Source organism: Halichoeres trimaculatus, unplaced genomic scaffold (assembly GCF_033239565.1).
Source record: "Halichoeres trimaculatus isolate MK-OKI-2021-1 unplaced genomic scaffold, fHalTri1.1 fHalTri1_scaffold_15, whole genome shotgun sequence".
NCBI lineage: Eukaryota > Metazoa > Chordata > Actinopteri > Labriformes > Labridae > Halichoeres > Halichoeres trimaculatus.
Genome location: NW_027437193.1, coordinates 20318667 through 20339316, shown reverse-complemented (window position 1 = coordinate 20339316; position 20650 = coordinate 20318667). Strand labels below are relative to the sequence as shown.

Below are 20650 nucleotides of genomic sequence, written 5' to 3'. Positions count from 1 at the left end.
AGTACTGATGTTTAGAAGATAGGAAACAGCATTAATTTTTTCTTAACTCAGACTATTGTCTTCATCAAAGCTTAGCCAAGTGAAATGCTAGTTGATATCACCTAAGCTACAAACCAAACTTCAGACACTTTCATCTGCACACACGCTGATTCTGCTTCTTTCTCTTTTTTTTTCAGCCTTTGCTCTTAAATGTTTCATACGTACTCGTATGGACTCAGCATCTGTGTGGGTTTGCCTCCACCAGGGACTTACTTCCTCTCTGAATGTGATTGATGCGTACTTTGTTGATAATCATTTTTAACCCGTGGGCTTTTTGCCTTAAGAGAAAAAACAGATTAATAAAAATAATTATCAGTGTCTTCTTCTCCTCTCATCCTCCTGCCTCTTTATGCTAACTCGCAGTTAGGATTAGCATCCTGCCTGACTCCTTCATCTCTCTGCCTGCTGGGCAGACATCCAGCCTCTTCGCTCTCTAGTCTACATCACAGACCAGAACCGTAAATCTCCTCCACAAAGAACAGGTAAAAGTAGGCCATGCTGATACTTACACCCACAAACAGGAATGCAGAGAGGCTAATCCATGCATGAATGCACATGAACTGGAGAAGATCAGGTTTTAAGGCACTTAAGCATATCTTTAGCACATATACACATACACATAAATACACAGATATGCACACAGGCACGCATTTTGTCACATCCTGTTCTGCAGTCTTCCCCATGTTGACTACAAAACCACAGGAGACATCAAAATAAAAAGCCAAGTTTTTTATTTTACGCTCAGGAGAAGGTGGCCCTCCTGGTTTGCATCCAGTCTCCAATGCCTGCTCCATCAATTAATCAGCAGATGTATTTTTAAAACAACTTGTGCTAGAACTTGATGGACTGTTTAAAAATGCATTGAGCACCAGAAGCAGAGCAGCTGCAGCAAGCGAGCGATCTCAGCTGAGGAGGATGCTTGTGGTGGCAGCAACAAAGAAAACAGCAGCAGCAACAAACGTCATGACTGCGAGAGGGGAAACGGACACAAAGGTGACATGCAGGGAGAGCATGCTGAGGGGTTCTGAAAGGAAAATATGACGGAAGAAAGAGAAAGAGAGGGGCAAAGGTAGGGAGAGGACGGCGAGGAGCCACGAAATGCAGGAAAAAAGCATCCAAGCAAAAGGAGGAGGAGACGCCTGAGTGTGCCCGAGTGCATGTGAACACAAGAGAGTGGCAGGGTATTTTGGGGGAGCTATTATTGGTACTTGAGTTCTCCTTGGGGCTGAACTGGGAAGAGGCAGGGTGGATGGATGGTAAATCAAATCCAATTTGAGTGCAATGACTGGTCACATGAGGACAAGACTACAATACCTGTGGCCTTCAGTCTGCTACCAGAAATCTGCCAGACTCTCCACGCTAATGCTAACATCTGTCTTATAGTAACACCCTGTACCTTCAGAATAAAACCTTTTTTTTCCCAAGAGGCGGCTCTGAAGCTCTTTCTTCTCCACAGATTTTGTTTTCTTTTTTAAAAAATGGCGAACATCCAGCCACCAGGCTTTGTGTTTGAGGACAGCTTTGGATCACTGTTGGCAGTCTGTGCGAGTATTTGAAGGCAGCGAATCCCCCAGTTCCGTCAGATCTCCTCGTGCAGGTTTCTTCCATCTGTTTCCCTGCTAAAGATGGGCTTCTGACGCAGCATTCCAGGTGCACTGTGGGCTGTGTGCACAAGTGTAAACACACACATCCACGCACTCACACGCACACACACACAAACAATGCACACTGGCAGCCACCCACATGGACCTGCTCACTCATACAGACAACAGAAAGGCTAGAAAACACACACAGACACATATGATGACACTCTCCAACTACTCATGCCACCAACTGTGAGGTCCAGGTCTCAGCTTCAGTCCAGACGAGGATCTCAAATGTGGCACCGTGCTGTATAATGTAGTACAGTAATGAAACAGCAGATAGCTGTGACTGAAGGCACAGCAGGTGGAGTTTCAATCATGAGTACTAACATCTATTTCTATGTGAGAAAAAAGATATTTTACATAAGATGATTTAAAAAGCTCAACAGTGCCTCTATTTAGAGATACAATCTGAGTCTTTAAACGGGCATTCATTTTTGATGCTGTTGACGGACATTCAGCGAATTCACACTCCATGATGACCTAGACTTGTCTCTATTTTCGCCTGGTGAACAGGGTTTGCCTGTGATGACACAGCAGTTAAGATAACATACAGTGAGTGGCAAATATTAAGTTAGGGAAAGAGGCAAGGTTACCAAAAATCACAAAAAAAACTTATTTAGAAAACTGAGAGGTGCTTTGTAAAGCATGCTGAGGGGAAAACCAAACTACAACCTCTCCTCTCAGAATATAAAGTCTAGGACTGCAACTAACGATTATTTTAGTAATCGATTACTCTGACGATTATATCTATGATTAATCGATGAATCAGGAAAAAAAAAGTATGACAATGCATAATTGTAAAATTTGCAAAATCAAACATGCATTGTTATTTTAGTTAATGACTATTGTTTGCATACATATATACAAAAAGAAACAACATATTTGAACATAGTTTAAGCTGACCAGATGCTAAATGTATTAAGTATGACAAATGACATGAATGTATTGTAACTTAAAAAATCATCAGTATGGGCAAAATATCAGAAATTGTTATGTCATCAGATTAAGAACTTTATGGGCCAAAAAGACAAAGAAATAAAAATCCTCAGTCTTTCCACCTGCAGGTCCAACAGTACAACCCCCCTGCCCTACCACTATCTGTAGCAGCTAACGCTAATGCTAATGCTAATGCTAATGCTAACGTTAGCTTAATGAACTTGTGGTTTTCAAACGGAGTGACGATTTGATAAAAAGACAAAATGAGTCCTAAAAGACATACCATGCATCTTACAACATTTAAAGGAGTGTATATGGGGTTTTCTAACTCCCCAAATCGCTGTTGAGCTCCCCAGCTTGTCATCCATGAGCCAAACAGGTTTGCGTTTTTAAGTGCTGGATCATTGCAGCTGTACTGCCGTGCCATGAGAGGTCATTTTTGCAGATGTTGCAATTAACACGCTGTGAGAAATACTCTCATCTTATTTTTTGGGGGGATGATTTAGCATCTGCTAAATGAAACTGTAGAACTGTAGTTTTCTAAAACTAGCTACAAAAAAAAGCTACAGCTGACACTGCTACAAACACTGGAAAAGAGAGCAAAAATGTCCAGCTTGCTGCAGGTTGTGTCAGCGTTCAGTTCACCAAGGATACTTTGAGAAGCAGCCTAAGCACACTTCCTCTCATAGACAGATCAGCACACAGGGTTCATGAAGACTTTACTCTGCTGTGAGTCCTTTTACAAGCTAAACATTTTTCGGGGAACAAACCAAGTGATAGTGGGTGTGTTTGATCACATGCTTGGGACATGGAGCATCCCGAAAAGCTCTGTTCACTGCAGACTCCCAGTGATGCCAGACACATGATCAAGACCGTGAGTGACGCTGGACAACCCAGTCTGCCTTGTGCTGCTCACACTCTGCAGCTGGCTGTCAATGAGAGACTTTTGGCTCAGAGACGTGTAGCTAACGCCGTCACCACCGGTTGTAGAATAGTTAGACATTTTAAACATTCTGCATTATATTAAGGAAATCTAATGTTGACAATTAAAATGTCAGCAACAGGCGCGGCTACATTGAGGTCTTCATTTCATTTGTTTAAATGACATTTAAAGTGACGAGTATCCGCTAAAAATTAAAAAGATATTGTTAAGGTCACTTAACAACTAATTGAGAATTAAGAGTTGATTAACAATTAAGTAATTGGACCAGTACTTAGTGAGTACTAGGGGTGTAACAGTACACAAAAATCACGGTTCGGTACGTACCTTGGTTTTAGGGTCATGGCTCGGTACATTTTCAGTACAGTATGGAACAACACAAAACCATTTGCTTGTTTAGCATGTTTATCAAACCAAAAACTTGCCATTATACAGTGAGGGGGGAGGATCTTCAAGCTCCGGTTGGCCGTTAGCAGCAGCCCAAGTCAGACACAAGCTCCTGTGGCTTCGGAAGCTCTTTAATAGTCATCTTCTGATTGGCTTACCGTGAGACATCACGTCCACATGATATGCACATGATCGCAAAGCAGGAATCACAGACCACTTTCCTCATGGATATTAAAACGCCTTCCGTACTCAGCCAATCATAGACGCGTACTAATGTGAATATTAATGTGCAGCGGCTAACTTAAACTTTCTGTACTCGTTCGAATGCAGCACTGTACCGAACCAAACGGCCTTATGGAGCGTTTCGGCACGGATACATGTACTGTTACACCCCTAGTGAGTACCCAAATGTAAGTACTTGTATTTGGTTTGATTAAAAGTGGAACTGGTGCATCCCTAGCTAAAACACCCACAGCAGGCCAAAAAAGAGGATCTGTCCAGCATCAACAGTGCACGCTGTACCAGGGTGAATTGTTACATAATGGTTATTAATGAAGTTGTTAAACTTACAAGTGTTGCCCATACAAGTTTATGGCTGATTTGACTAACAGCTGGGGCCCCTGCCCCTATCCTGGAAAAAAGCCAGGCTGAATTCAGTGTTTCTAACATGGCCCCTGTCAAAGATGGTTTCAAAACTTGGTTTCAGCTTCATAATCTCACTTCTCTCCCATTATTTTCCCATATTTCTACATATTTTCTAAGAGAAGTTTTTAAATCTTCAATTGTTTAATCAACTGATGTGCTGTCTCTATGTAAAGCACACTGCGCTGCCTTGTGTATGAAGTGTGCTTCACTGGTATGAACAAAGCTGCCAGATTAAACAGATGTGATATGGGTTTCTACCTCCCTGCAGCGAGTGAAACAGAGCGGCTCATCTAAACAGTCACTCACTCATCACCATTCTGCATAATGACTGCACAAATGTAACAAAGAATGGAAGCACAGAGACACTGTTTGCTCTGTGATGAGGTCTAACCCTTTGCATGTGTTCTGTGAAGACAAAAAGAGACCGTTTTTTTGACTTGTTACTGCAGTTAAGCAAGTGCAAAAGCTGCAATATCCTTCATTGGATTAGAAACATTTACAAAGCGTTCCTGCTCACAGGGACACAATGACACTGAGTGACGGATCATTTAACAGTCATTCTTCAGATTTCAGACTTTTCTGCTCGGCCTTGTGCAAATCTCATTCTTTTCATGTCTTGTGTTTTTAAAGTGCAGACACTTTTCTGTTGTAATTTGATCAACACATTTCAAAATAAGGTTTTTACAAGATGATGAAGTTTTTGTACTGATATGAAATCCATGATTAAATTAGATTGTAAAGTGAAGTTAAATAGAAAAAAAAATGTGTTTCTTTCAGCTCCATCATGGCTAAATAAAGTAACTGTTTATGTTGGTCTCATATTCAAACCCCTTAACTTTTATTTAAAGCTTCACAAGAAATCCACCACGCTAGCTTATCATTTGTATGTGGGCAAAACAGCTTTAGATAAAGTGTTTGAAATAACAAGATACATATCTAAAACTCTGGGAAAACCTCCAATCACACCAATTAGATAACATGGACTATGATGTGCTATTTCTGACTGCTCAGGACCTGTGCGCTGCCCCTTTATGTCCGATAGTGAGTCAGACTCACACCTACCACCAGCAGCCACTGGTGCCTCTAAATCAGGACTGAGATCTTACAGATTTAATGTGATCAAAGCACAAGCTGAAGGATTAACAGACAGACTCAGTAAACAGTGAGTGTCAGGAGGTAGACTTACCGGGAAGTAGAGCAGTAAAGCCCCGACCAGGATGGTTTCCAAAAGGACCAGACCAGAAGTGCGGATGCTCTGATTAAAAAAAAAAAAAAAAACAACAAAAAAAAAACAACCATAAATAAACAAGCTAGTTGATTTTACAGGAAACATGACGCTCAAACAGGATTTTTAAAGAGTCATGGCCAAGCTGTAACAAAAATCCCAAAATAATGATGCATTAAACTCATAAAGGTCTCTTATAAGTGGAGATGTGTCTGTTGAATCATTTATCCATACAATTAAAAAAATAATAATTAGACAGGTAGTTGATCCTGTTGTTCAAACTATTAAGTCTAGGGCCAAAATTCTGCCTACATGTTGTGTTTAAGCTTCAGTGGTGGGGCTGTAGCTCTAGATGCTAGGAAAAGCTTCAATGCTTCAACATGTAAACAAGCAAAGACGACTGAGTGTATCTGTCAGGAAACTAGAGATAAAGTTGTGTTGGGCTGTGCCAGTTGAATTAAACACTGCCTACATTGAATAATCAGTAAAATATGAAATTGTTTTGCTAGGGGTGCTAGCTCTGCTAGCCAATATAAAGCTGATTTTATAGTGCAGTGTTTAGCCAAGTGAAACAGATTTGAATGATTTTTAAAAATGTTTCCTTTCCATTTGAGTCGATTGGTCGAAGGTTATATCAAAAAAACATAAAAATCACATTATCAAACATAATACACATGCACCTAAATGGTGATCTGTGTTACCCTCCAGATCCAGATTCTACGTCGCAGTGTGTTTACGCTGAGCATTGTGGACGACTTGAAGCTGCAGCTTCCCCGCCACTTCAGGCAAATGCACAAATAAGCGTTTCTATTTTTAACAGTCACAAAAAGGAGGTAAACATCTGTTGTTTCTTTCTCTATCTCCCCTGAAACAGAAATGTGCATGACTCCAGCATTTTCAGGGTTGGTTTTAATTACCCACATTATCTCCTGTAAGATTTTTTTATGCAAATCCAAAGAGCTCCAGGGACGTTTCTTGTGAACTGATGAAATGTAGAAGATACGGAGGCTACAACACAATAATCTATAAATAACACACAGGGGAGAAATTGAACACTGCTTTGCCTGAGGACTGGTTGTGATTATCCTACACTTTGAGAATTCTCTATTTCCCTTTATCCTTTGCTTCAGTGCTGTGTGGACTCTGGTGCATACATGGTGGATGATGATCGTTCTGTGAGCATTAAGAATAAAGCATAACAAAGTAAGAGAAAGATTGCAAATTTGCTCACTTCTGTGTAATACAACATTAGTGTACATCATAGTTGTCTTACTGTGTAATTGTTCACTGGGTGAACCTGTGAACAGAGAAGCAGCTTTCTGCAGCAAAACCTGATTGGATTTGTTTCACTGCTGGATACAGATTCAGCATCCATGACGCCTCGCCTTCCTCCAGTTAAAAAGGCATCAGTGTTTTACAAAGAGATGCAAATATGGTATGAAACAGTCTACCCAGCAACTCCAATAGTTCCCTGTAGATTGATACTGTTTTATTTCAACAGTTTCAGAGCTGCTAAAAAGACAATCTGCTCTCAGAGAGCACCAACTGGGATTACAACATTGAAATTAGGATTAAGAGGTTCAGATCTGATTTCCCACTAGTCCAATACCATTTTTTTGCCAGTTTTCAACCAGTAAAAGTACATTACAAAATCTTCTTGTCAGAAAAACACTTGTTTTTGCATTTTTGGTGATTTGTCCTCGTACAGTTGATAGTGGTTACTCTAAAAAGTCACTTTGAAAAGGAAAGTAAAATCCAGCTGACATAAGGAAGAAGTTAAAGGCATTTTTTTTTTAACAAGTATTATAACAGAGTCAAAGGCTGTGTGAAGTTAACGAGAAGATCAAGATATACATTATTGTAGAAAGAGCACGTTTTCACATGTCCCAGGGGTGGAGAAAAAAAGAAAACTCTTGGGTGCTGACAAAAGTGCTTCATAACTAATGGGAGAATACTTAAAAGAGACCTGGATGGTAATTAAAATTAAACTGAGTCCTTATTGCTGGAGCCATGGTTACAACATGGACCATAAAACAGAAAGGTAAGCAAACTGTACACAGTCTGGTTTGTTATAGAATAATTAAATCATTGTATGAACTGGGATTAATTAGGGATTAATGACCTTGTTTGTAACTGTTTCTACTGGCTGACTGCACACAGTAAGTGTGGAGCAAAGGAGCTTTGATTCTGACAAATTAGGAAGCACAATGAATCAATTCATGTACTGTGACCAGTTAAAGATACTGAGTCCTTCCATCTTAATGCTCTATTCCTGCTCTGTAATCACTATCAAGGTTTGTACATATATCCATTTATAATCTAATTCCCTATAAGTATACAATTAAAGAGTCAAGTTTTTCCAGTAAAGTTTATATTTAAATTTATACTTTTGTTTAAACTGTGCCCCTAAGTGCTCTCACATGTTTTTACCATAGACTGTAAAAAAAATGGACGTCCGCTTGCTCGGCTAGAAGTGAGGTCTCCACAAAAACTGCTCCCCCTGGTGGCTGGCTGCAGGACCGGTTCAAAAATCCGGCTTTTGAGCCATTCCAGATGGGCTGTGGTCAAACTTTAAAAAATTAATACTCCTCGTAGAAATGTTTCTCACGTCTGATTGTTGTGGTGATTTGGAGATATAATTTGGCTGTCTTGTATTCAAGCCCTCTCGTTTCTGAAAAGTTTCATTTTCATTATTATACAAGGTTAAAAAATGAGGCTTAATGTAACGTTTAACGTTGATTGACAGATGCCGTTCTTGTGTATTTTTTTCAGGGATTGTAAAATGTCAGGAGGTAGAGTCAAGAAGTGATTAGACTCTCGAAAGAAAAAAATATATATATTTTTGTCACCCAGCTCCACTCAGATTCTCCCAGAATCCCTCACAGTCTCTACTGCGCAGACTCTGGCGGCACAACTGTAGAATGGCTGCGCCTGTGACGGGGGTATTTTGGCTTCAAAACCGAACAATGATAAATGGCTGAGTCACGCTGTCCACTCTATATACAGTCTATGGTTTTTACAGTTTCACATTAAAGAAACAAAATGCTTCCTGTTAAAGGTTGGTGCTCTTATGACACCTGACATGGCCACTTGAGTATGTGAAGAAAAGCCAGGTACTGAACGTCTCTGTGTCAATACTTCAGTCAGAGATTATATTGGAGATAGAAAGTTTACCCAACGACTGACCTCTGACTCCTCGAGCATAACCAGTACTTCAACACTGTTTTATACAAAAACTTTCAAGTTCAGTATTCATGCAATAAATAGAGAAGTGATTCATAGAGAGATAGAGCATTAAAGAATAACATCAACCTTCATTATGGACTCTCTCAATATCTCAGTCTTGAGCTGAAACTTTCCTGCATCACAAGCAAGCATAACACTGAAGACATGAGTTCAAGAAAGTATTTTGAGAACTACAGGTATATGTTTTAATTCTGCCACTTATTAATTAATGTGTTGTTTCTTTACTACATATTTGAACTAAAGGCACAAACTAAAAAAATAGGTAACACCTGCACAGTTGTCAAGTAACTTTGTTTTTTGGACTTTTCTCTCTCGACACTCTCTATTTCTCTCTCAACAGGTGTACTGGGGCTTCAGACTGCCATTTAGAGAGCTGCAGTAAGAATAAGCCATCTGGTTTCCCAAGTTCAATGCATAAAATCTTTTTCAGCACAGATTGAGTGAAAGCCCCTGAGCTTCATGTGGCTTCATCCAGCCATCAACCACAGATTTTCAGATGTATCACTGCAGGAAAGAGAACCTAAGATCTTCATTCATGTCCCAATTTAACATAAATTAAAGTCTTTAGTTCTCTTTGCTTGTTTCTATTTCACCAATCTAAGAACATCACTCCTACAGGTCCACTCTAATGGACTTCAGTGTGTCTGCACCAAACCCTCACCTTGTTCTTCCTGAAGTGGTAGACCACCACCATGCTGGCCAGGTCCAGCACCATGCACAGACCCTGGAAAGAGGCCACAGAGAGCCGCAGAGCTCCATCCTCCTGGACCAGGCAGGGCGTGTCGTCCCGGCAGTACGGACAGCCCTCTCGACACGGCAGACACTTTGAGGACATGTCTGAGGTCTCGTCTCTGTTTGAGCCCAGATCCTTACCTGATGAGAGAACCAGATTATTAATGTACCAGGAACTCAAAACTGTGTGTTCCTGCAGACTTCAGATATTCACACCCCTCTAGGAAATTAAGAAAGCTTTTAAAAGATTATTAATGATATCACAGCTGGGAGCAGGGGGGTGATTTAGTGAAGTGCTTTTAAGGATTATCAATGCAGCTAATTTGAGCTAATCTGTCACTCTGACTTCTTCATCAACTCTCTGTTGATCGATTCAAAGGAGTCCAATAAATAACAATCACGATAGTCACAAGAAATCTGCTTTTAATTAGTCAGATGAGGGAATAACGGCTGAGTGGAGGAAATAATATAATGGCACCAATCTCTAAATCACTGCAGTCTGTGTAATTATGGTCGTATCATATGAAGAAAATTAAAATCTGGGTCAAGATTACTTTTCAGCCCATTCTAGTTCTATATGAATGCATCTTGTCAGAAACCCGAATTTAACACCATAATGTGTCAAAAACATTAATGCTGTTTAGGGGTCACACACAGCAAGTGATTCAGCAAAGGTGGAAATAAATCTAGCACAGCCTAATCCACTAAACCAAAACCAAAGATCAAAGTGGAGTCCAGAAATCATGGACTCAAACATAAAAAAGACAAAGATAGAGAGTCTTAACACTCAGATGACAAAAGCGATCTGTCGTAGACTTAATGGAAGTACAGGGGTATACAGTATAAACAGGCCAGGCTGATTCATAAAAGAGGATCGGATGCTTTAAGGTTAAGGCGGGAAAAGCAAAAATAACAGGGTGTAACCTATAATAACAAATTAATAGATAACCAAGAATTACAAAATAAACAGGAAGGTAACAAAAAAATCATATAGAAACATCATTACAGGCTATAAACAAACTTGTACTGAGTTTTTTGGTAGTTTTCAAATAAAATAAAAAACTTCAAATAAGGAACAAAGAAGTAACAATGACTGCATGGAGACACCACATGACAGTTATCCACAGCCAAGACTGAGGCTGTGTCAAATCGAGTACTTCTGCACTTACACTAACCATTTTGAATAAGTGCGTTCACACTGGCAGTACAGAAATATAGAGCACTTAGATTTCTCAGCAGTAACACTTCTTGACACGGTCAAAAAGTTAAGTGTGGGATACTGGACATGTCTAAGTACGTAAAGGCAGTGTTTGATTTGAGACATCATTACCCTGTAAGATTTGTGCACTGCGCTCACAAGTACAAGTGTTTGTAGTGTACTTCATGTACTTTAAGTGTACTTAGGTAAGTATCTGATTTGAGACACCGCATCAGTCTTTTTAAAAACTGAGTGGTATGAGTAATGAAAATCAAAAGTGGCAACATAAAGGAAGTTAGTCAGGAATTAGTACAATTGAGAGACACACAAGCTCACATTGCTTGTTTATATTGGAGCTGGTATCTATAAAAAAAGAAGTCTTTTTTTTTTAATAAAAGTTAAAAAAATAAACAAATAAAAGTTGTCAGCAACATCCTAAAACACTCTCATAATTGGTATTTTAAGGGTTTAGTTTCCACCTGTCAAGTTTTTGAAGGTACCAGACTCCAGTGTTGGTAAACAAGACAAATCCAACATCTGTAAAAAGTTCCTGTCAAACTTCTCTCTGCTGTTCTGAAATGCAGCTCAGTGATAGGGTTCAAACTAAAAAGTGCTTCTTTTAGTCTGGATACTCCTGCAGAGAGGTTTCAGGGTCCATCATTCATGGTGTTGAACAAGTGATGAATATCTCTTTTTGAATGGCGATATGGGTACGTACAATGCAAAGACTAGGTAGAGTGTGAGCCCTGATTGTGTTGTTTTATATCCACTCTGCCTGGATGATTCATGTAGAATAAATTGGTGGAAGGAAAGAGAGAAATCATTCAGTTGCTCTCCTCTCTGTTTGGGGTCGGATGTCACATTGTGCAGCAGCTTGTGTGATGACCTCTGAGGAGTGATCACAAGAAAAAGAAAGATGTTTCTCTAGTTGTTGGTCTTGACTGCAGCAGCTGCTGGGGTTCTGTTCTGTTTTTTTTTTTTTTTTTACTAAACTGTAATTACACAGTGTTTCAATTTTACCTGCCCTGCTTGAAGCTGCTACAGAGCTCACCTTCACTAATAATGCTGTCAGACACTAGCACTGAGGGATGAGCTTATTTCTTTATTTTACTGCACTGTTTTTTTGTCTTCTGATTTGTACTGCATTGAACTATGGCTCAAGCTTTGGAGACTTCTGCTAAGGGTTGTCTTAAGATTAACCATAAGCCGTTCAAAAAGAGACAAAAGATGAGGTACAGTAGCACGACATCATCCCACCCAAAAACAAGTGCAAACACACACATTTATTAGACACACATACACAGTCACTTGAGACTTGTCACCATGTGAGCTAATGTCACAGGTAACTGGCCACACACATTTCTGAAAATCAGCCTTTCAGCCTTTCAGCACCACGGACAGCAGCCAAAGCTCCGTACCAACACTCATTTAACAGAGCGTCTGACCCGGGGCCTGTGGCAATTCTAGAGGGCTCCTTTTTTTTCTTCCCTCTTGGGTCTCTGACGGCGTCCTGTTTTACAGCTGCACCAGTTGCACCATTGATATTAACATGCTATTTACACAATGTCAAAATTCAATATATGTTTGTACAACAGCCCTGGACTCCTGTCTTTCAGAAAACTGGTGAACACATGGATGTGTTATTTTGATACTAGAATAGGACTCAGCGATTAGTTGATCAGTTCATAAACTTTCCTACCTTAGATTAATTCCCCTGTATCAGATGTTGGCAGAGACTGAGGATTGTGTTTTGGGAACTTCAGGCTCTTCTAGCTTTGTAAATTTAAATAGTGTATAAATATGTTAAACTGAATTGTTATTTTACAGGATTATAAGGAAATAAATCTCCGATACTAACAGAAATTACAGTTTCAGCAGTGGATAAAAGAGTAAAGAAATTAAACTTGCACATATTGACCATCAGAGTTGTTTTTGAACAAGCATGGCATGAAAGGCCTCTAAACTGCTGAGATGCTGTGGTTATCGTCCTTCATATTTGAGCTCTGCAAAGCAACAGCACATACCTACTGGGGCTGATGATATCATAGGACATGTTTGTAAACACATAATAGATCTGTCCTACTAATCTGCAATTTGTCACAAATATCTAATCCAACTTTCTGAGTCGGCTGATACCTGATACCAGAAGTCGATTGGTGCATTCCTAATCCATACATCCATAACCAACTGTGTATTCATCCATCTACCCATCCATCCATCATTCATCCATTTAAGACAAATCCATCTGTCTTTCTAACCATCCATCTCTTACTCCATCTGCCATTCATTTATCCACCACCAACTTATTGGATGTCACATCGGGATGAATTCTCTACAAACATCAACAAACTAAGTTTTGACATCTTAATAAAAATGTCATGCTTCTGGAGCTCCTTCTTCAGATCTCAAGGAACATGTTTGTTATTGCAGGGGTTGTTCTTCTCCCTCAATTCAATCCTTTCTCTCCTTTGATGTCTGTCCTTTTGGCCTGTTGCTAGGGAACAAAACAAAATCTGTTTCCTGCCTGCTGTATTTGGATGCATGAGGAATAACAGACAGGTTTCAGGTCGCCAGCTAATATGACCCAATCTGAGCTGCAGTGATTTTTAATGACAGGGGTCTGTACGGGCTTTGGAAGATGAGGTTTTGACAGACTGAGCCGTTTGACTGCTGACCTCATCGCGCTGCATTACAATAAAGCCCCAGCATTAGACCCATGGGACGCTCTGCTGTCGGAGCTGGGATGAAAATCAACACAGTTTCTTGATTATCTCGCTCCTCAGGGCAAAGCGCTCTGCCCGAGGAGACTGGAGTGCTCTCAGTCAACATGTCAGAATTCAGACATTCAGATCCAAAGCACAGACAGGGGGTAAAATTAAGAGTATACAAGGCCACAAGAAATAACAGAAAAGTGCAGAATGGGTTGATGTCCAGCTGTGCCATATCCATACATTAATACATTAATCCATACCTCATCAACAACAATGCAAATATGAATTAGCTATTCTATTAACCCCTCTTGTTTGACAGGGACTTCATCTTTGGAGGCTGTCGCACAAAGACATGATCTGATAATGAGTATCCTAAAAGCTTGAGTAGTTGGTCGAAAGCAGTTTGGTTTGAATCACTAGCATACCCAGATACCAGCTGCTCTGAAAGCCAGGGGTCACTGCAGAAGGAAAGGGCATGTTATTGGCTATCTTAATAATCTAATAAGGTTAGGAACAGAACCTTCAGGACTGGAACTTCTTTCATTAATTTGATTTCACCATCATTTGACTTCATTATTGGATGGTGACCAAATGTCGGCAAGAGCTGCATCCAAATATTAGCAGAACTAACTGAATCTTTTCCTTCATTCAAGTAAGACATGCTGTTCAGCAATTAAAACTTATATCAAACTTCTTTTTATCAGATTATATTTGTTTTAAATCTTGTTGATAAAAATAAAAAAGTAAAGGCTGGATCAGGCTTAGACAAGGTCTTAGGTCTGCTGCTGTGGACCCACCAGACTCCAGCTGCTGATAATTGATATAATAGCTATCCTTCCAACCTCTGTTTTCTCTTTCTACTATTACCGATATCATCAGGAATGCAAATATTAGACCTGTAACTGTTAACAACATTAAGAGTCAGTCTGTAACTGCAAACAGATCACCCACTTCAACCACTGTTATTGCACTGAAAGAAAAGTCTGCATTTAGGGAGACTTTGGCTCAGTGGTAGGGCCGTCATCTCTCATGTAAGGCCTGGGATTTGTTCATAGTTGCATGCCGAAATGTCCTTGATCAGGACACTGAGTCCCAAATTGTTCCCACTATGTGAATGTGTATGAATGATTATCTAATACTGATAGCTACCACAGCAGGCTGTAAGTGTGGTTTGGTGTGGTGTGAATGAATAGGACTAGGAGTGTAGAAGTGCTCTAAACAACTTTGCAAGTCCATTTACCTTTCCATTAGCAGCTATTGTTGTTGTTGTTGTCATATTTCTTCAGTAGCACAGAACAGACAAACTGTGATATTTGTTGTTGTATTTAGACAGTAGATGCATGAACATGTCTTGGAGTAGCAGCGCACACCAACTGACTCTGACCGTTACTACATGAACACTCACTAGACCAGCAACCGCCTGTAGCATCGCGTTTCTACATGGGAGAGACTCGAGAGCCGTGCAAGTGACTTGACATGATGGCACAAGCTAATCACGGGTATTTGACACATACCTGGTCAGCAGAAAGCCAACTCACATCACTTTCGTGATGTTCTCCAAGTTCCCGAAAGCGAATGAAAATCGAACCAAGCTTCACTAAGCTCTATCTGTTTGGCGTTTCATTTCACTTTGGTTGTCATTTTTTTGCTTTATGCTATGAGCACCATCGTGGCCACTCAAGATGGCTTCTTCCATTCACTAATCAACATGCAAAGTCATGTGCGCGCTGGGCGCACTGTGATTGCCCAATAAAACCACGCTTACTGTCTGCCCAGAAATGTCCCAAAACATTCAGAACACAGGCACAGACACTCATGTATAGAGTGTTTTCACATGATGTAATAAATTGAAGCTCGATCATGTTGGACGTACTCTTACAACAGAACAGAATTGAGCTTGCAGATATATTGTCACACAAAATGGTAAATTATCGCAGCGATTTTTCTGCATTAATCATTTGGACTGGGAAAATAACACTCCATATGCTTTTGAGTATCAACAATTATCGCAAACTAGGATGAGGAGTGCAAACAGTTGTCCAAAGAACGGAGAACGTTGTGGCTAGCCAAGCTTCACTAGAACTTTCAAGGCAATAATCTGTCATTAATCTCAACATTCAAGTCTGTTCATGGCGTTTCCTGTCAGGTAGGTCATGTTCTGCTCCCATAGCATTTTAAAACCACACTTTAGTAAAATGACAGAGTATAATTTTGAGTAGAAAGGAAATTCATGGTGATAAATAGTTCACAAGTAAAACTCAGTCTTTCGGGTAACTTTTTCAGAGTGCCAAAAAACAAGCATCTCCCTCAAGAACATAATTTATTACATGGATCCCTTCTTCCAAAAAAAGTATAGCAGTAACATCTATGTTTTCAAACCTTTGTGTAGGTGATGATAAAGACGTATACAGGTCGTATGGGTCTCTCCCATTTATTTAGGCGTAGTTTTTCAAAATCTCTTGTTTTCTTGCTGGTTGAGTCCTCCACTTTAGGTTTTGGTGTGCTTTGTGGATTCTCCACATTTATTGGCGGACAAGACATCCTTAAATCCTATTTCACTACACACTTCTATCTCCATCCATTCAGTGTTTACGTTCATGTGCCTCCAATGTGGCCGCATATCCGGGTAACTGCCCAAACAGTGACATCAGTGCAAACACTCTATAGGGGCCCAGAACTGACGTCTGAGCAGGATTACTTCTTTACATTTGACATTTGAGTGGAAACTCAATCAACAGGAACGTGTTTCAGCACCGGTTTAACAGAAGTTGTTTGGAGTTTCTATGAAAATGCAAGCAGAAACAGGCGATATGACTGAGAGACAGAAAGAGACCACAAATCCCAACTGGGATTGGGGAGCAACACAGATGCAGTAGTCATGACCCCGTCTGCCACTGCAGCGTAGGATCAACGCAAAAGTACAAACTGGGCTTCTCGTGTCACAGGAGCTTGTTGTCCTGGAGGGGTGAAGAAATGAGTGTTTCAGTCTAGATTGTAACCCCTAAAATATCTCCAAATATTCACAGTGTAACTTTAAGTTTTGTTTTTAAAATATGAAAACTCAGATGACCAATTCTTTAGCTTTAGCCTTAGCCTACCATAGCTATCTAAAATCTGCCGGCTGTATCAGAAAGTTGTCATTATTTTTAGCTAAAATTTGTGTCTGCTTTCCGTACAAGGTTTTACTTGAAAGATAACTGTGTTTAATATGTGTAATCATGTTCAGCTTGAGAATAGAAGGGTGTTTTTAAAGCTTGCTAATCTCAATGAACCATCAGTTTTAGTGCCACTGTAATGTCAGGGAGTATGTCTGCTTGCACACAGAAACTCAAACCAACAGGTCTGTGATCCAGGCGACACCTGTGGTTCAGAATAAAAACACAGTCGACATTTCCATATAAAGAACAATCACAATCCTTTGATTGAAGTTTGTTGGTTCACAACCTCACTTGCCCCAGGATCCACATTCAAAGATGAGAGGAGTTTCAAACAAAGTGAGGCTGTCAACAAAACAGTGGAAGCTTTTTATCTTCTCTTTTTTTCTAAAAGTCCTCAAAGTTTTCAGTTAAACCAAGTCAAAGAGTCGATCTGACAGCTCTTTGTATTTTGTATTTAAATAACAAAGGAGACTTTTAACCTACTTTTAAAGCCATTGAGCGCCACTCGGCTCGGATGGTAGAATCCTCTCCTGCACTGACACTTGTACTTGTCCAACACGAATCCGTGGCCCACGATGGGAGTGCACTGCAGATAAAACACACAAAAAAGACAACTGATAAACAAAAAAACAGTGTTTCTCTGTTTTGTTTGTCATCAACTTGGAAATCACAGGAGGAAGCAGTACGGGGGCTGAAGCGAGAAGCTGAAAAAGGAAATCACATAATTGTGGAACAACAGGATGGAGAGAGATGATCAGTCAAGATGGTGACTCAGCCACAGCTCTGTGTGCCTCTTCACTCCACAACCAAGAAAGAGTGTAGAGGAAAAATCCTCTCTGATATTGAGGGTCCTGAGATTTTTTTGTAATAAACCTCTATGTGACCAAAGAATTGTTGAAGGTGAACAACTGGAGAATTCACTGCACTTTGAAGTCTCTGTAAAGATTACTGTTTTTGTTAATTTTACAAACTAAAATCAAAAACCTAATGTTCCTTAAAATGATGAAAAAAGGAAATAAGAAAGCTCTTCAAATGGAGCTATTCAATATATTTGAATGAAAAGAGTTGTGTACAGAAACAGTAATGTTGCATATTTCAATTTACATGTAGTACCACTGAACAAACCTCAAAGGAGTGGAGCAGCAGAGAGCACCCTGGAGGCTGATAAGCAGTTCCACCGTAGAGATCAATGCATTTAGAAGAAAATGACGTGTAAATAGCTGTTGACTGAGCGTTAAAACACTGAACATGAACATGTGGAGCAAATTTATAAAAATAATCCCTGCGAATATATCATAATATATATTGAGGCTCAAACTACCAAATGTGGGTTTTCTGTGACAGCTGGACAGAAAAAAATATTTCTCACAGTAACTCAGTGTCCAGTTTTCCAACAGCTCATTCTTGATGAGAAAGTTGAGCTTATCCATGTGGTCAGGTGTCACTCGGGAGTGCAACCACATCAGTCTTGCAGAAGCATGTTCTGATGCCACTCGTCTGCAGACATACGACCTGCCAACAACAACAGTGCCATCCCCCTCCTTTGTAAGCTTTTCTATTGAAAGGTGGAGAATGTCCTGCGTAAAGTGTGGGAAAATAAGTATTGAACACGTCAACTTTTTTCTCATTACATTTATTTTCAAAGATGCAATACTCACGAGCCAAGGACCACCCTGAAAGTACTCCAGAGAGACTTCGAGGCAGCAGGTACAATTGTTACAGAGAAAACAATAGGCAATGCACTCCACTGCCATGGCCTCTATTCTCAAGAAAAAGCATGTTGAAGCTGGTTTAAAGTTTGCTAAACAGCATCTTGACAAGCCTGTAGAATACTGGGAGAATGTTGTCTAGTCAGATGACACCAAAATTGAACTTTTGGGCTGTCATACTACATACCATGTTTGGAGGAGAAATGGCACTGCAAATCACCCAAAAAACACTAAACCAACAGTGAAGTTTGGAGGTGAAGCATCATTGCATGGGGTTATTTCTCATCTCATGGTACTGGCAAACTTCATATAATTGACAGAGCAATGAATGGAGCCATGTTTGGGGAAATTCTCTATATAAATCTGCTGCCATCCACCAGGATGATGGAGATGAGACGTGGCTGAACCTTCCAGCAGGACAATGATCCAAAGCACACGGCAAAGTTGACTTTCAAATGGTTTCAAAAAAAGAAAATCAATCTGTTAGAATGGCCTAGTCAATCACCTGACTTAAGTCCAGTTGAACATTTGAGGAAAGAACTGAAGAAAAGGGTTCATCAGAGGGCTCCAAAAAATATTTAAGATATAAAGACAATCTGTGCAGAGGAATGGACCAAAATCACACCTGAGCAGTGTGGGCGGTTAGTTAAAACATACGAGAAGCGTCTGGAAGCTGTCATTGCAAACAAAGGCTTCTCCACTAAGTATTAGATGAGTCTCAGTTAGTGTGTTCAATACTTTTTTCCTGTGTTATTGTACTTAATTCCACATCATCATTATTTATGGAGCTGAACGTTGTGGTTTCTTTTCATGTGTGGATTATTCGAGTTTATACCAATGTCTGGTAGAAATTTTGTTTGAATTGCAGCTTTGGAAATAAATGTGATTAGAAAAAAGTTGATGCGTTCAATATTTATTTCCCCCACTGTGTATCGAATTATTCAACTATGAGATAACTGTTAACAGTCTTAATAATAACAAAAATGCTTATCTCTGTGCTGTAGTGGCAGCACAATATGGAGTTACTACTGATTAATACTGTTTTAATTAAAAAATTAACATTCAGCAGGGGGCCAGAGAAATAAACATCATATCATCAAGTTTGCATCGAACTCTCAGTGAGTCCTTGAAGGGAAGCTCTCACACACTTACTGAAAACACCTGAAAGTCCTTGAGTCTTTGAGTGCAGAGATTGAGATTTAACCATTAATTCAGACTTTCAATTCCACCTACCAGGTAACGTACCATTTCACAGAGTGCCTCATTCTTCTTTTTTATTTCTCATAAAGCTCCCACTGGCTCATGCACAACGTCTGTGAGGGTTTAGTGTTTGGACTTTATGGAGGAAGACTGGGACTGGGACCTTGCTTTTGATTGATAAGTCCAACGACAGGCAATAAGGAAGTGACTCTGATGAGGTTCGGAGTGGAAAGTTGTCCATCTCTATCTCACGTTTATTCTTTGAGATGTGATCCAACATTCACATTGCTACTAGATAAAGCTTTGGGTCCCGGTTTGAGTATAATACTGGATAACTGACATGTTAAAGTAGCCCCTGGGGAGGCAGAAAAAAGATCTCTGAAATTCATTAATAATTTCAGTTTTCTTGCTCCACAGTCAAGTAAACCTGGGCAGTCTTGTGTTAAATCCTGCAAATATTTACACTGGTAGGAAAACATTATTGAGATCTGGATGATACAAGGAGCCAAATGGTGGGATTAAATCTGTTTACCAGCAGAGTATGTGTAACATTTATAATGCAAAAGGCCAACCATGGGACTACAGTGTTTCATCCATGGCTGAAAATAAAGAATTGTCACTTCCTGTTGATGGTTTTGTATCGTTAAGCTGATGTTTGTGCCCTCAGTTGATGAACTTGTTTAGCTCACTCTCTTCTTTATCGTTCACATGCGTGCAGCAGCAGACGCCCCACTTCCTAACACTCCTTCTGTCGGGGGAAATCACACGGCTTTGCCGAGTAACAGGGAAACTAATTAATATCTAAATTAAGAATTAAGGGTTTGTTTGCAGGACTTAAGTGCGCCTGCATAAACCCGGCTCACAGCGATGACTGTGGG

The 20650-nt window shown here is 40.0% G+C and overlaps 1 protein-coding gene across 1 annotated transcript in view; it reads right to left on the bottom strand.

The window, feature by feature from the left end:
• Window positions 1–20650, bottom strand: part of gpr158b (G protein-coupled receptor 158b) — a 122300-nt gene that overhangs the window by 51724 nt on the left and 49926 nt on the right. The window contains exons 3-5 of the mRNA XM_074689386.1: window positions 17347–17449; window positions 9726–9937; window positions 5780–5848 (exon numbers count right to left, since the gene is read on the bottom strand). Coding sequence (XP_074545487.1) covers window positions 5780–5848; window positions 9726–9937; window positions 17347–17449 — 384 coding nt within the window. The remainder of the gene's footprint in view (window positions 1–5779; window positions 5849–9725; window positions 9938–17346; window positions 17450–20650) is intronic.